The 15,934-nt window shown below is 51.7% G+C and overlaps 2 protein-coding genes across 4 annotated transcripts in view; one reads left to right on the forward strand and one right to left on the reverse strand.

Annotated features, from left to right (window-relative positions):
• The window catches only part of DNAJC11 (DnaJ heat shock protein family (Hsp40) member C11), a 62,143-nt gene extending 60,394 nt beyond the window's left edge, over positions 1–1,749 (forward strand). For both annotated transcript variants that reach the window (XM_051988667.1, XM_051988666.1), the window contains exon 16: positions 251–1,749. In XM_051988667.1, coding sequence (XP_051844627.1) covers positions 251–276 — 26 coding nt within the window. In that variant the 3' untranslated portion in view covers positions 277–1,749. The remainder of the gene's footprint in view (positions 1–250) is intronic.
• THAP3 (THAP domain containing 3) lies at positions 367–14,035 on the reverse strand. Of its 2 annotated transcripts, none has more exons than XM_051988670.1 (5): positions 13,374–14,035; positions 6,095–6,287; positions 4,125–4,187; positions 3,182–3,293; positions 367–2,858 (listed from the first exon to the last, which is right to left on the reverse strand). In XM_051988670.1, the coding sequence occupies exons 1-5, from the start codon at positions 13,445–13,447 to the stop codon at positions 2,560–2,562; spliced, it is 741 nt and encodes a 246-aa protein (XP_051844630.1). In that variant the 5' UTR covers positions 13,448–14,035; the 3' UTR covers positions 367–2,559. The 2 variants fall into 2 exon arrangements, with proteins under 2 accessions (XP_051844630.1, XP_051844629.1); XM_051988669.1 differs by having other exon boundaries at positions 367–2,829; positions 3,189–3,293; positions 13,374–14,030.
• Between the last annotated feature and the right edge of the window lie 1,899 nt (positions 14,036–15,934).

A 15,934-nucleotide genomic window follows, 5' to 3' on the forward strand; every position in this document is an offset into this window, starting at 1 on the left:
TGTAAGTGCCCCATGGCCAGGAAGTCGAGTGGGTTTGACCCACTTGGGAAGCCAGAGGGCCTTGCCCTCTGGATGATTGGGCTCCACTCATTATCGGATAGCCTGAGGCTATGAGGACCCTCCTCCCACCCCCTACCCTGTAATAGTCCCAGTAGGGTCCGCGCTCCGGGGAAAGCCCTACTGTGCCATTGCTCTGCATGTAACATTAGCAGTTCCTTCTCGGCCCTGAGCCTGTCTTTTCCCCCTGCAGCTCACAGGATCGATACAGATGGATAAATCTCATGGGAAAACAAAGGGTCAGGACCTGAGTCAAGAAGAAGCTGCAAAACCTCTTTTCCTGGGAGTCTGAAAGTTTGGAAACACATGAAACAGAAACCTACAGATGTTTTTATTTTGTATTATTCCTGTAGAAGGTCATTTACCAATTATGTGAAGGGACACATGAACACCCCAGCTTTCATGGGTACTTTAGTACTAAGGCAATACTGCCCTTGGCTAGAACCACAAAGCTGACTAACAGCCGTCTCCTCGAGGAACCTGGGGGCGCAGAGCCCTGTGTCCTCCAACAAGTCCTCCGGCCTCTGAGCCCACAGTGGCCCACCCACCCCAAATTTCAGGGTTTTTTCATGAGGTGTATATGGGACATTGTGATCTCCCCCTTACTTCTGGGGGCTTCCTGCAAACCAAATGGAAAAAACAGGCCACAGTGTGGTCCTGATGATCAAGTGAGTGTCCATCCAAGCTTCCTCCCGACAATCTCCACGTCTTATGATTATTGAAAAGGGGATTTGGAGACATTTCTGAATTTACCTGAGAACAACCAATGTATCTGGAAGACATCTCTGCCATACCACTAAAAAACTGATCCTTACACCCAGGACTCGGCTTTCTCCTAGTGCAACTAGCATTCCCTGTCTCCCCAACGATGCACAACGATGCACGGAAAAGACTGGGGCTCTTTCCTGTGTTTCCACCCAATCTGGCTGGGACTCTGGGACGGCCACCTACTCACTGGGCAAGGGGAAGGCCAGAGGGAGGCAAGGGGAAAACTTGATGGGGAGGGAGGGAATTTCTAGGGGGATGCCGCCCTCCAGGGCTTCCTCCGGCACTTGGCCCTGGGGCATCTCCCTTTGCTAGGGTCCCAGCAGGCATCTCGGTGTGGAATGGAGAGCCGGGTGACTCCTTGGCTTTGGGTGGGGCTCTTTCTTGACCTGCCTGTTCTGGGAGGCAGATCTTAGAAGCCGGCATACTTGAACAGTCTTCCAGGTTAGCGGTAGCATTCAGTCCAGCAAGCAGACGGGCCTCGTTCCTGTACTCCTCCGAGGGTCGTGCGGCCCTTTCCTAAGTGTGCAGTCAATCACGTGAGCAGGAGTTTGATTTGCAGTAGCCAATGCAGGCCTTCTGTTCCTCCCCCCATTCCCCCCAATATTAGAATCAAACTCTCCTGCCTGGGCTTTGGTATCAGAGTAATCAGTCATGATCCCTCCTCCCTCCCCAGTTAATTTTTTAAAAATAGTTCTGGTTGTCTTAATTCTGTGACATTCATGCCCATTTTTACAATGTTTTCCAAACCTGAAGCTAAGAATTCAAGCTGTGCAATAAACTTTGCCGAATGACTCTGACCTAACACGGCCCGTTGTCCCCTTTGTTGCAGACGGTTCCTTCAGGTACCGATTTTCTTCATTTTGTTTGAAGCTGGTTGTACAGAAGGCACTGTATTGTCAATAATAAACCCTTTCTGAAAGCTGGCGCTAAGACTCATTTTTCAAAAGCACGACCACAGGAAGGGGCGGTGCTTGCACTGAAGGCTGCAGCTCCTTTCAGACTGATTTGATCCTACACACACATGCACACACGCACACACACGCACGCACACACACACACACACACACACACGTGCTTCATGAGCAGCAGGGCTGCCTCCCCCTGCCTCACACAAGGGCACGTGGACAGGAGGACTGGGTGTCTCCCTGTTGGGGGGAACCCCAAGTCCCAGGGGCAGGAAAGTCCATCAGCCGGGCTGGGGCCTTCTAATTAATCAATAAAATACTTGTCAAAGGTATCTGCCCTGTCCAGCTTTACAAGGTATAAAGTGAAACTTTCTCTAAGGCTTTTCCATGTCTACAATGGCGTGCGTTGAGCGAGGAGGGAAATTAAACTAGTGCTTCCTCTTGAGCAAAGTCCTTGTGCAAGGGCCGGCGCACTCTCAGAGCAGGGGGAGTCTGGAAGCCCTCGTCCAACCATGAGGCTTTACACTGGCCGGCCCTCTGCGGGCTAGCTCGGGCCTGGGGCTGGGGACTCTGGGCACTGGCTCCAACAAGGCTACTCTCTGCAGAGATCTCCTCGCATTCAAGCATCCTTCTTGCAGCCCGGCTCACACTGTCAGCTCCTGAGAGCTCCCTGACCCCGAGGGCCCGTCCGCTGAGAAGGCAGCAGCAGCAAGAAAGCAGACACTAATGAGTCCGGGCTCCGTCCCTGCCCGGGGCAGCGAGCGAGGGCCGTCCGGCCCCTCTTCCACCAGGCTCTCCCCAAAGGGCTGGCGGCCGAGGGCCCAGCAGCTCAAGTGCCCGGCCGCTCCTCTGCCCTCTGCGGGGCTTTCTGTCGCCTCTTCTCCTTTTGGAGGGCCTGCAGCCGGCTGGACATCCTCCTCATGGCCGCTCTCTGCAGCTGCAGCCTGCGCCGGAGCCGCTCATTCTCCTTCAGCGTGAGCTGGAGCTTTTTTTTTAAAGCATCCAAGTCCAGGAGGGCATAGCTGTGATCTGAAGCTGGGCGGGGGAGCGGGCCTCTCTGCCCGGGGGCGCCGGCGGGCAGGAGGCAGGAGGAGGAGACCTGGGGACAGAGAGGGAAAGCGTGAGGGGCTCCCAGCCGGATCTGCCCTTCCTGGGCTTTAGGGAGTGGGCGTCGCTTGTGGGATTCCTTGGCAGGTGTCTGGCGTCCTCACCAGCTCAGCTGAGAGCCTAGAAATCAACTGCATCTGCTATTTACACTGAAAACCATCAACACGGTGGAGTCACGGGAAGCGCGCTCAGAGCTGGCCCCCCCCCCCCCAGGGAGGGCGTTTTGGGGAGACGGGTGCTCTGTTCTCCTTGGCTTCCACTGGTAAGAAACATTACTCACTTTACAGATGGACCAACAGCCAAGTTTTTGCTCTCTCTTTACAACCGGGGGCCCACAGCCCAACACCCTACCTCTTTTTCAGAAGCCTCGACATCAGGGGACAACTGGTGCTGGTCAAGTGGGATTTCCATCCTTCTCCCCGGGGGGTGTTCCCCAGCCCTTGCATCGGAGAGGTCCTGAAAAGCAGCAGCGGAGAATGAGAAGGGAAGCCCCTCCGGCCCCCATCCGGCGGCTCCTCCCCTGGTCCTTTCTGTGCAGGGTTATGACAGCGGGTGGGGGAGCCACCACACTTGTATGTCACGGCTTGAACAACCGATGCTTAATATTGGGGGGGAAGACTGGAAGCAAATAAAACTTGCAACCAGCTAAGACTGATGGGAAAAGACATAATCACGACTTCTGAGGGCTTGGGCAAAGCCAACACGGCAGAGCCGTGGGGGCCTCGGGGACCGAACGAGGAGCCCACGTGTCACGTAGGCCGAACTTGGCTGGTTTGTCTTTGCTGTGGGAGGGAAGGGGATGTCAGTGAAAATTGATGGGGAAAAATCCACGGCAGGGAAAACCTGTATTCCGCTCTCCTTTGTGATTGGCCATTTGAAAGTTGTGGCTTTGTGACAGGAAAGGCACAAAATGCAGACGTGCTGACCACTGCGCCCTACTGCCACCTCGGGAGAAGTTCTGGGGGCGTGGGGGAGCACAGAGAGAAAGGAATCCTTGCCCTCACAGCTCGCGCCACCTTTAGAACACAACCTGTACGTAAGTAAGCGGGGACACGGCTACGTGCGGGAGGTGGAAGGTCCCTTCAGAAGAAAAAGTCTCCTTCCAAAAGGGACAACTGGTCTAAGTCTTGCAGGAGGCCGGGAGGAGAAGCAGGGAAGGGCGGTCTGGCATGGGCACCCGCCAAGGGCAAAAGTGTGGAGAGGGGAGAGGGAACGCCTTAGTGGAGAAGCAGCGAGGAGGCTGGTGTTGCCCAGGGTCAGCGGAAGTCGGGGCGCTCTGGGATTTACCTTCCCGGGCTGCGCTTGAGCATCGCTTCTCTCGCCAGCAGGCTCCGTGTTCTCCCTAACCAACTACAGGGGGCACAAAAACACAAGACAGTGGTTGGAACAGGGCCGGACTGTGACCAGGGCTCGGGAAGCTTCCCCCGCCGGTGAGACAGTGCCAAGCCAGCCCAGCGACCTGACGCCGGGGCCACAGGCCGACAGCCCCCGCGCTCAGGGGACCTTCCGATCCCCGATTCCCCTGGGACTGTGCGGCCACGGCCCGGGCGCATCCTCGCGGTTTTACCCATCGGTGGGAGGGGCTGTTGTGAGCCTCGGCCGCCCGGGGAGCCTGTGACCAGCGCAGAAGTGAGGGGGCCCTGATCTGAGGAGCCGGCGAGAGACCGCGCCAGAATCTGGGGTGCGGAGGAAACGCCGGGGGGCCCGGTAGCGGACTGAGAACGCGAGCACCCCTACTCTGGTCCCCACCCCACTGCTCCCTGTCTGTAAATGCCCTCTGAGCCTCTGAAAGTCAGGGGCAGCCTGAGGGGAAGTCTGGGGAGAGCGAGTGCACAAAATTCTAGCTACGTCCAATATTCTAAAGTGTGATTGGTTAAATAAGTCAGTCAAAAGAGATGGGAAGTGCCATCCAGGGGAGAGGGGGAGGGAAAGGGGGGGTGGAAACACAAGGTTTTGCAGGGGTCAATGCTGAAAAATTGTCCTTCATATGTTTTGAAAATAAAAAGTTTGTTTTTAAAATGGGAAATGCTCAGAAATGAAATTCTAGAAACCAAGAAATACCGTTCCAGTGATCCCTCCACACACTCAGGGGGAACCTCTCCCGGCAGCGTGTGTCTGGGGGGCAGAAAGCTGTTGGGGTGACAGATTCTGGGGGTCCAAGGCGCGGCGAGCAGGGGACAACAGAAACGTCCGAGCAGCGAGGGGGAGGATCCCGGGCTGGAAAATGCTCGGACGCTTCCGTAGAAAAGGAGGCTCCTTCGCACACGTGCGGTGATTTATTTGGCCGGCTTGGTGCGGAAGCTCACGTTTTAAAACGTCAGCTCCTGTCTGCGGACAACTTCAAGCTTTATAATGATTAAGGAAGGTTCCGGTGGGGCCTACCTGCAAACCAGCCTAATTTCCATAAGCCCCGACGCCGTCTCCCCGGCAGCGTCTCTGCGTCCCCGGTGTTTCTCTCGCAGGATCTCTCGGCCCCCCGTGTGGCCCCGCTTTCCCCACCCCCACCTCCCCGCAGGCACCTGACAGGGGCAGATTAAGGAACCCGCTCCCTCGGGTGTGACGGTTGGGTAGCGCTTTACCTCGGGACCTCGCCTGACCCTCCCGCGGGGCTCTGAGGCCAGGTTTGGCTGGAGGCCGTCCTGCTCGGGCCGCTGCCCCCGCTGACCGGAGGCCGCCCAGCAGCTCCTTCCCACTTCAGGTGCCCGGATCTGGGACTCTGCCCCCCCCAATCCCTTCCCTTTCATCATCGCTCGCTCCCGTCCGGAGCCTTCAGGCTAACGGCTCCTGCTTTTCTGGGCCCCTTGGGAGGCTGTGGAGCCCGCAGCCGGAGCAGGGGGTGCGGCCTGGGGTCAGGAAGTCCCGGTTCCGACCCACGTCTCGCCTCTGGACAGAGCTCCTCATCACTAAGTCCTTCACTTATTCCCAGGCTCCCCGGCCTTTCTGAGACCAGAACAGGCCCATCCAGGCCCAGGCCTCTGCCCTTTAGTAAAAGAGGCCTGAGGCTGGACTCTGCAGAGCCTGGGCCGCAGAAAGGTCAGAGGGCAAGGGTCAGAAGCCAGGGAGACTGGACCTCCGCGCATTCGCTGCAGAGTGTCTCTGATAGCCTCTTATTGCAAGACGGGAATGGCTTTGGACGTGACCTCCAAGGACAGGCCCTCAAACCCAGGTCCTCCGTGACCTCACAAGGCTCGGCCTGCCTCTGACCCCCGCCAGGCCTCCCGGGAAGCCCCCTTCCCCCGCAGAGGGCGCGGCGCTACCTGTGCCGTCTCCCGGAAGGCAAAGACCGTGGGCACGGCGTTCTGCTTCAGGTTCTTGCGGTTGCCGAAGGCGCTGAAGCAGTCGGGCCGGAAGTGCTCCGAGCAGATGACCGTGTGCTGTTTGGGTTTGAAGTTGCCGCGGCCGATATTCAGCACCCATTCCTTCAGCAGCTCGGGGCGGCTGAACGGGAACCTGAGCAGGGCGGAAAAGGAGAGTCAAGGAAAGCGGGGGCCGCCCGGGGGCCTCTGACAAGTCTGCCAGCCTGGCTCCGGCCAGTTCCCTCAAGTCAGCGTTTTGGAGTCGCCTTAAATAACGGACCGAGCACCAGGAGCCCGAGCGGCGTTTCCGGGAGCCCCTGTGCTCCCCTAGTTCCCAAGAAAGCCCGGAAAGGCGCAGCCCACCCTCCAGCAGCCCGTGGCACTTCTCTGGGGCAGGCCGGAGGGCCCTTGGGCACAGCCCGCCACGGCTTTACACCTGCTGGGAACTCGGAGCGAGAAAGGCGGCCCCCCAGCAACCCTCAGGAGCCCAGCAGCAACCAGAAGCACGACCTGCTGCCAGACGGAGGCGCAAAAATCAAAAGGTCGCCACTTACCGCAATAATCACAACCTGCTCAGGGAGGCAACTTGCACATAAGAAAGTAAATGCAGCATCTACAGAGGGCTATCGGTGGGGGAACCGGGAAGGGCCAGAGAGGTCGGGAAGGGGCTTGCTGGAGGCGTGAGCTGAGCTTCAGGGAGGGTTCTCTGAGGGGGGAGGGGTTCTCTGAGGGGGAGGGGTTCTCTGAGGGGGGAGGGGTTCTCTGAGGGGGGAAGGGCATTCTGCACCTGGGAATCACTTGTGAATGTGGGTAGCAGCCAGAGATGCAACAGCAGATGAGAGAAGGAAGACGGTCCTGACTGGACCAGAATGGCTGGAACAGACCCTACGTTACAGGGGGCAATGGGAATAAACCTGGAAAAGTAAGGCTGATTTTGGAGGGCCCGAGGATTGCTTACGTTCTCCCAGGAGGAAGAGGAAGGTTTTCTAGCAGGGAAGATGACACGGCCAAATCTGTCTGGGGGAACATTAATTCAGATGGAGAACAGATCGGAGACAAGGAACACCAGGGCCTGCAGCACGGCAGCAGCCGTGGGAGAGAAACCTAGGGGAAAGGGAGCTGGACGTGGCTGAGGGGACTTCAAGGTAGGGAACCCGAGTGACTTGGAAGGAAGGGGCTTCTGGCCACAGAAACGGAGAATCTGGGGAGGGGGTGGGGGGGAGGAGATTTCCCGATTTGGACCCATCGAGTCTGAATCACCGCAGGCCATCCGGATGGATTCGCCCAGTGAGCTGGTCTGAGAGACCAGAGCTCCAGAGAGAGCTGGACAGTTCTGGGGATCGCCATGTGTCGGCATTGGGGGAAGTGGGGGGAGCCGGGGCCCGGCGAGCGGGGACACTGATCCAGGCCTGGGCTGGGGGGCCCACGGGTCTCAGAAGCTAGACGGGCCGTCCCAGAGAAGGAAAATCGGGCCGGGCCGGGGCCTTGGGACGCCACGCCTTACAGAGCTGGGAGGGCATCTGGGCCCCGGCAGACATGAGACTTTCTCATTGCGGTTCACAGCCTTAGGGAGGTTTTTCTCTTCTTTTCTTTCTTTTAAAGCACATCCTTTCTGGCAAAGGGCAGCCCTCGGGGCAGCAGAAAGGGGAAGGGCGCAGAGGGAAAGAGGTGAATGCAAAAACAAGAGCGATCCCTGGTCAACCAAGTGGGAGCTGGGAGCCTGGACGCCGGGGACTTCTGCTGTGAAAGGGAGAAACCGAGATGGGTGCAAGAGGGAGGCTGAGAGACACCCGAGTCTGTTTCTGAGCAACCGCAAGGAGGAAGGAGCCAAGGACAGGGGGCAGTGAAGGGGAAGGCAGAGAAGGGGATCGACCGGAGGGAGCGGCTTCGGCAAGAAGGCCCAGCTTCTCACCGGAGGCCGGAGCGGCAAAAGAGAAAGGGAGGGATAACGACGGGGAAGGCATGTGCGTATATATATATATATATATATATATATATATATATATATATATATATATATATATATATATATATATATATATATATATATATATATACATACACACACACATATATAATGTGCCATGTATATGCACGTATGCACGTATATAGTGTATACGCACTGACATACACACACACACAACACACAGACTGAGCCTGTGCACACACATATATATAATGTGCCATGTATATGCACGTATATAATGTAAACGCACCGACATATTCACACATATAGCACGGACATATATATAATGTACCATGTATATGCACGTATATAGTGTATACGCACTGACATACACACACAACACACAGACTGAGCACGTGCGCACACATATATATAGTGCCATGTATATGCACGTATGCACGTATATAGTGTATACGCACTGACATACACACACACACAACACACAGACTGAGCCTGTGCACACACATATATATAATGTGCCATGTATATGCACGTATATAATGTAAACGCACCGACATATTCACACATATAGCACGGACATATATATAATGTACCATGTATATGCACGTATATAATGTAAACGCACTGACATACACACACACACAACACACAGACTGAGCCTGTGCGCACACATATATATAATGTGCCATGTATATGCACGTATATAATGTAAACGCACTGACATACACACACACACAACACACAGACTGAGCCTGTGCACACACATATATATAATGTGCCATGTATATGCACGTATATAATGTAAACGCACCGACATATTCACACATATAGCACGGACATATATATAATGTACCATGTATATGCACGTATATAATGTAAACGCACTGACATACACACACACACAACACAGACTGAGCCTGTGCGCACACATATATATAATGTGCCATGTATATGCACGTATATAATGTAAACGCACCGACATATTCACACATATAGCACGGACATATATATAATGTGCCATGTATATGCACGTATATAATGTAAACGCACCGACATATTCACACATATAGCACGGACATATATATAATGTACCATGTATATGCACGTATATAGTGTATACGCACTGACATACACACACACAACACACAGACTGAGCACGCGCGCACACATATATATAATGTGCCATGTATATGCACGTATATAGTGTATACGCACTGACATACACACACACACAACACACAGACTGAGCCTGTGCACACACATATATATAATGTGCCATGTATATGCACGTATATAATGTAAACGCACCGACATATTCACACATATAGCACGGACATATATATAATGTACCATGTATATGCACATGTATAATGTATACGCACTGACATACACACACACACACAACACAGACTGAGCCTGTGCGCACACATATATATAATGTGCCATGTATATGCACATGTATAATGTATACGCACTGACATACACACACACAACACACAGACTGAGCCTGTGCGCACACATATATATAATGTGCCATGTATATGCACATATATAATGTAAATGCACCGACATATTCACACATATAGCACGGACATATATATAATGTGCCATGTATATGCACATGTATAATGTATACGCACTGACATACACACACACACACAACACAGACTGAGCCTGTGCGCACACATATATATGATGTACCATGTATATGCACATATATAATGTAAACGCACCGACATATTCACACATATAGCACGGACATATATATAATGTGCCATGTATATGCACATGTATAATGTATACGTACTGACATACACACACACAACACACAGACTGAGCCTGTGCGCACACATATATATAATGTGCCATGTATATGCACATATATAATGTAAACGCACCGACATATTCACACATATAGCACGGACATATATATAATGTGCCATGTATATGCACATGTATAATGTATACGCACTGACATACACACACACAACACACAGACTGAGCCTGTGCGCACACATATATATAATGTGCCATGTATATGCACATATATAATGTAAACGCACCGACATATTCACACATATAGCACGGACATATATATAATGTGCCATGTATATGCACGTATATAATGTAAACGCACTGACATACACACACACAACACACAGACTGAGCCTGTGCGCACACCTATAACCCAGACCCCGGCATACGTGCAGACTGAGGCCTATGGATTAGGCATATTGACCTACACTCTGACACGCATCCAGACCGAGGCGGGTACGCAGACAGACACATTTGTGTATATAAACATTTTACATATTCTTTTGCGCTAGGTGGGAATGCCTTTTGCTTGCCTCTCCATATTTGTAACAGGTTTCATTTTTCTTGCTTTCTCAGTGGATTCTGGCATGCAAGGTGGGAGGGACAGAATGCAGCTTGAAAACTTTTTTTTAAATTTAATTTTCAAAAAGACCCGGCCTAAGCTTTCTGTATGGGAACAGAACTCACCAGGCTTAATTCTACGCTGTGGCGCTCTCCTTCTGTCATTGTTGGACATGTTGGGGCAGCCCCTCTTACCTCCTCCGACAGCCCCCCAACTCCCAGAAGGCCTTTCTCGGATGGCCGCTGAGACTCAGCCGGGCCCGCTGCCTGGCCTGGGCCCCAGAGCTGGGGCATCATCCGTCCCATCCCCTCCTTTACAGGTCTATACCCCGGCTGCTAGGAAGTAAGTGGCCCAGCCGCCGGTGCTCCTCCCGGAGCCCCCGGGGCTGGTCAGAGCCCCCCAGGGCGGCAGCCCTGGTCAGGTGGGCCCAGCAGGGGTTGTGGGCCCCACCGCAGACGGCTCATCTGCCACCACACAGATGGAGGAGCTCCGGGCCGGCCAGAGGCAGAAGGTTCGGCAGCACCCAGAGAGCTCCAGCCCGAACCAGGCGTGCTACTGTCCCCTCCTCTGTCGCTTTTCCTGTCTCACAGTTTTTTTCCCTTTTGATCTGATTTTTCTTACACAATATGACAAATAAGGAACCTACTTAAGGGCGTCTACATGTAAACCTTTATCAGATTACTGCTGTCCTGGAGAAGGGGGAGGTAAGGGAGAGAGGGAGAAAAAATTTGGAACACAAATCTTACAAAAATGAATGTTGAAAACTATCTTTTCCAAAGCATTCAATAGGCTTTGGCCAGGAAAAAATCCAGGGAAAAAAATATGGAGCTTGAAAATAAATCAACACATGCTATGTTCCCTTTTTTCTGTGCTTTTTTTCCTATCCCAAGGTTTTTCCCTTTAGTTCTGATTTTTCTTTCCCAAAAGGATTCATAAAGCAATGTTTTAAAATAAATTTTTAAAAAATAAAGAAAACAATATTATCTTTACATGTATTTGGAAACATAAAATACTATTAAAGATTTGTGATGGAAAGTGCTCTCCACATCCAAAAGAGAGAACTATGGAGACTGAATGCGGATCAAAGCATAGTATTTTCACTTTTTTGTTTGTTTGTTTGCTTTTTCTATCTCATGGTTTTTCCCTTTTGTTCTGATTTTTTCCACCACATGACTAATATGGAAATATAATTAAAATGGATTGTACATGTTCAACCTATATCAAATTGCTTGCTGTCTTGAGGAGGAGGAAGGTAAAGGAGGGAAGGAAGGAAGGAAAAAATCTGGAACTCAAAATCTTACAAAAATGAATGCTGAAAAACATCTTTACATGTAATTGGGAAAATAAAATACTTTTTAAAAATAAATAAAATTTTGTTGAGGGGGAAAAAAAGAAATATAACTTTGTCAGCTGGAAAAGTTAACAAATTAAAGAGGGAAAAGATCAGTCAGAGGGCCGGCTTGGGAGACTATTGCAATAGTACTGCAAAAAGTAAAGGGGCACAAAGCCAGTATGGTGGCCCCAGATGTGCAGATAAGGGGAAGGATGCAAACCTTAAATCTTAGCAGAGCTAAGGACTGGTACAATCAATTGATAGAAAGTCATCTGGAATTATACAAGTAAAGTAACTGCCCCAGAGATTCAATCTACATTCACCAATATATGAATAGCAGCCCTTTTGGTGGTACCAAAGAACTGGACGCCCGTCAATTGGGAAATGGCTAAATACACTGAGGTTTGTGGATACAATGGAATATGACTATGCTGTAAGAAACGGTGAATGTCAAGAATACAAAGATGTACATGATTATAAGCAAAGATATGAAAACAATATACACAATGATTATGACAATGTGAACAAAAAGAACCATCAAAAAATAATCAAAGTGAACATTATGAAATTACAAAGAACAAGCTAAAGAAGAGCTGTTAAAAAAAAAAATCCAGCTTCATCATTCTCCTTCCTTTGCAAAGATTAAGTCTATAAATTCGGAACTTTGCATATGATAGCAGATTTTTTAAAATATATCCATCCATTTTGTTAATTTTTTTCCTCTTCCTTTAAAAAAATTTTTGGTTGTTTTCTAGGGGGAAAAAATCCAGAGGAAAACGTTAGTGTTGTTAAATATATATATTAAAGGCGTTATGGAGTTTGTAAAAATCAACAAGATTTGGCAGCTGAATATATGAGAAGTAACAGGGGAACCTGGATGCCCAGAAAGGACAAAAACAGGGAAACTGAGAAATTAAGAGACAGAGACTGACAGATCCAAAGAGAGAGAAACAGACCAAATCTCGTTGATTTTTACCTACATAACATATTTATATTGCTGATAATTTTTATCCTTTTTTTTAACACCACCACCATTTTCCTCTATTTCTTTTCTGTCCTGGAAAACCACTGTAACAGAATACTTTTTCATAAGAGAAAAAAATCCGCAAAATTGATGGAGACATCAAAAAAACTACTGTTATATGCAGTGTTGTAAACTTAGAGAGCTGACCGCTGCAAAGGCAGAAGGATGACGGAGACAAAGAGAGCGACAGAGGCAGAGACGTAAAGTGAGACACGAACGCAGAGGCACAGTGGCAGTCCTACTCAGCTATACAGCTCGGCCCCGCCTCCGCCCCTCCCGGATCGGTTTTAGAACGCTAGATGGGCGGGGCCTCAGGCCGAGGAGGAGACGCCCGGGCGCGTGGGAGCGCGTGCCCGCGTGGGTACGCGCCCCCGGGAGTCTGCAAGTTCAAACACGCGCATGCGTGTAGCTGTACGCCTCCGTGTATGCTTGTTGCTCTGTGTGTATGTGTGTGTCAGGGTCTGTGTGTGCGTGTGTGTCTGCCAGGTCGACCCGGCCCGGCTCCTGAGACGGGTCCCGGGTGGGGACTGTTCAAAGCCTCCGCCCCCTCCCCCGCGCCCCGCCCCGCCCCCGCCTCACCGGTGGAAGGTGAGCTGCTTCCTGCGGCTGCTATAGCGGTTGCAGCACTGCCGAGCCGCGCACGACTTGGGCATCTCCTGCCGCCGTCTCCTCTTGCCTCCCACGGCTGCCGGCTGCCCTCAACAAAGATGGCGGCGGTGGAGACGGTGGGGGGCGGGAGCACGCGACCTCGGCGGAGGAGGGGAAGAAGCGGAGAGCGCGCAGAGCCTCCGGGGGAGGCGGGGGCCCAGGGGCGTTCGCCGCCGGCGCTCGAGCGCGGGGGGAGAGGGGGGCGGGGCGGCGGCCGGACCCCGCTCGGCCGGGGCTGCGCTCTGGGGTCGCTCGGGCCTGAGTCATGACATCAGGCCTGAGTCACGGCGTCGCACCTGAGCGGAAGGAAGAGGCTGGGCCGCGCGGCTCCACTTCGCCCGGCCTTCAATCTCAGTCCTATTCCTGTCCCTAATGACTTTGGATGGGGAAATCATCTTTCTCTTGTTCCCTTCCCTCCCTCTCCTTCCGCCTCTTCTTCCTCTCATTTTCTTCCTCTCCCTCCCTCTCTTCCTCCATCCCCCACCTTTTCTCATCCTTCCCTTATCCTTCCCTCTCTTCCCTTTTCTGCTCTTCCTCTAACCCCTTCTTTTCCGTCCTCTCCTTCGTTTTTCCCTCCCCTTCCCCCTTCTTCCCTCCCTTTTTTCTCCCTTCCCCTCTTTTTCCCCCCTTTCCTCCTTCTTTCCCCCTTCTCCCTCCCTCCTTCCTTTCCCCCTTCCCGCTTCTCCTTTTTTCCCCACTCTCCCTTTTTTCTCCTTCCTTTCCTCCTTCACCCTCCCTTTCCCCCTCCCCCCTGCTTCTTTTCCCCTCTCCCTCCCTCTTTCTCCTTCCTTTCCTCTTCCCTCCCTCCTTTCCCTTCTCCCTCCCTCGTTTCCTCCTTCCCCCCCTTTCCTCCTTTTCTTCCCCTACTCTTTACCCCACTCCCCCTCCTCTCTCCCTGCTTCCTTTTCTCCCTCTTCCCTTCCTCCTCCTCTCACCTACTCCTCTGGGTAATGCGGGCGCCCACCCTCAGGCCGACCGAACGCACACTCACCTGTTTGCTAGCACTTAGTGATTTTTTTCACCAATTGCAAAGCCGTAACATTTGCATCCAATAACGATTCTCTGGGGTTTCTCCAGAGGAGCCCTGGGTTGAGCCGAGCACGAGCCCCGTGCGGAGGCTGAGCCCTGGGAGCTGAACTGGGCCCGGATCTTGTCTCTGGACTCCCCAGGCCCCTGCCGGAGGCCCCGGGCCCAGTCCCAGACGCCCTCAGAGAGCAGCTCTCTTGAAGGGCGTTCTGGCGGCTGCACCGAGTAGTCCCTGGGGGCCCGTCGGAGGCAGAAGTGGAAGGGAGCTGGGGCAGCTGCAGAGGCTTTCGAGACGCCTGCGACTAGTCCGACGTGGGCTCCCCACTCTCGGAAGCTCGGCCCCTGCCTGGCCCTGTCCCTTTTCCGCAGTAAGATGCAGGGGAAGCGTGGCCAAATGTAGTGACCTTGCTTCTGTCTGCGTTTCCCCGTGACCTCGCTGCAGCCTTTGACCTCACTGATCACCCTCTCCTTTTCACCGTCTTCTCTCGAGGTTTTTGGACCTCACGCTCTCCTCCCTATCAGGCTGCCTCTGTCTGCTGTACCCCCTCTCCAGATCAGGATCTCTGCGGCCCTGTCCTGTGCTCTCTTCTCTACTACTTCATTTGCTGATCTCATCAGCTCCCATAAATCTAATCAACTATTTTAATTTAATTACTTTATAGACAATTTTTTAATGAAATCTCAGCTCTGACATTTATCAGCTATTGTTTCGTTTTACAACTTTTTCCTTAATTTTCAATAGTGCTTTATTTTTCCAAATAACATGTAAAGATAGTTTTCAGCATTCATTTTTGTGAGACTTTGTATTCCAAATGTTCTCCCCTTTATCTCCCTCTTCCCCAAGGCAGCAAGCAGTCTGACACAGGCTGAATATGTGCAACTCTTCTAAACATTTCCATATTTGTCATTTTGTGTGAGAAAAATCAGACCAAAAGGAGAAAAACCACAAGAAAAAAAAGGTGGGGGAGGGAATACTATGGTTTGATTCACATTCAGTCTTCTTAGTTTTCTCTTTGGATGCAGATGGCGTTTTCCATCCCAAGTCTATTGGAATTGCCATCAATCACCACACTGTTGAGAAGAGCTAAGTCTGTCTTAGTGGATAATTGCATGATCTTATTATTACTTAGTGTAGTTTCTCCCGGTTCTGCTCACTTCACTAAGCATCAGTTCATGTAAGTTTCTCCAGACCTCTCTGAAATCATTCTGCTGGTTGTTTCTTATAGAGCAATAATGTTCCATAACATTCATAGGCCATAATTTATTCAGCCATTCTCCAACTGATGGGCATCCACTCAGTTTCCAGTTCCTTGCTACTATAAAAAGGGCTGCCACAAACATTTGTGCACATGTTGGTCCCTTTCCCTCTTTTATGATTTCCTTGGGATACAGGCCAAGGAGAGACACTGCTGGACCAAGAATATGCACAGTTTGCTAGTCCTTTGGACGTAGTTCCAAATTGCTCT

The sequence above is a fragment of the Antechinus flavipes genome, chromosome 3 (genome assembly GCF_016432865.1).
Source record: "Antechinus flavipes isolate AdamAnt ecotype Samford, QLD, Australia chromosome 3, AdamAnt_v2, whole genome shotgun sequence".
In the NCBI taxonomy this organism is placed as follows: Eukaryota; Metazoa; Chordata; class Mammalia; order Dasyuromorphia; family Dasyuridae; genus Antechinus; species Antechinus flavipes.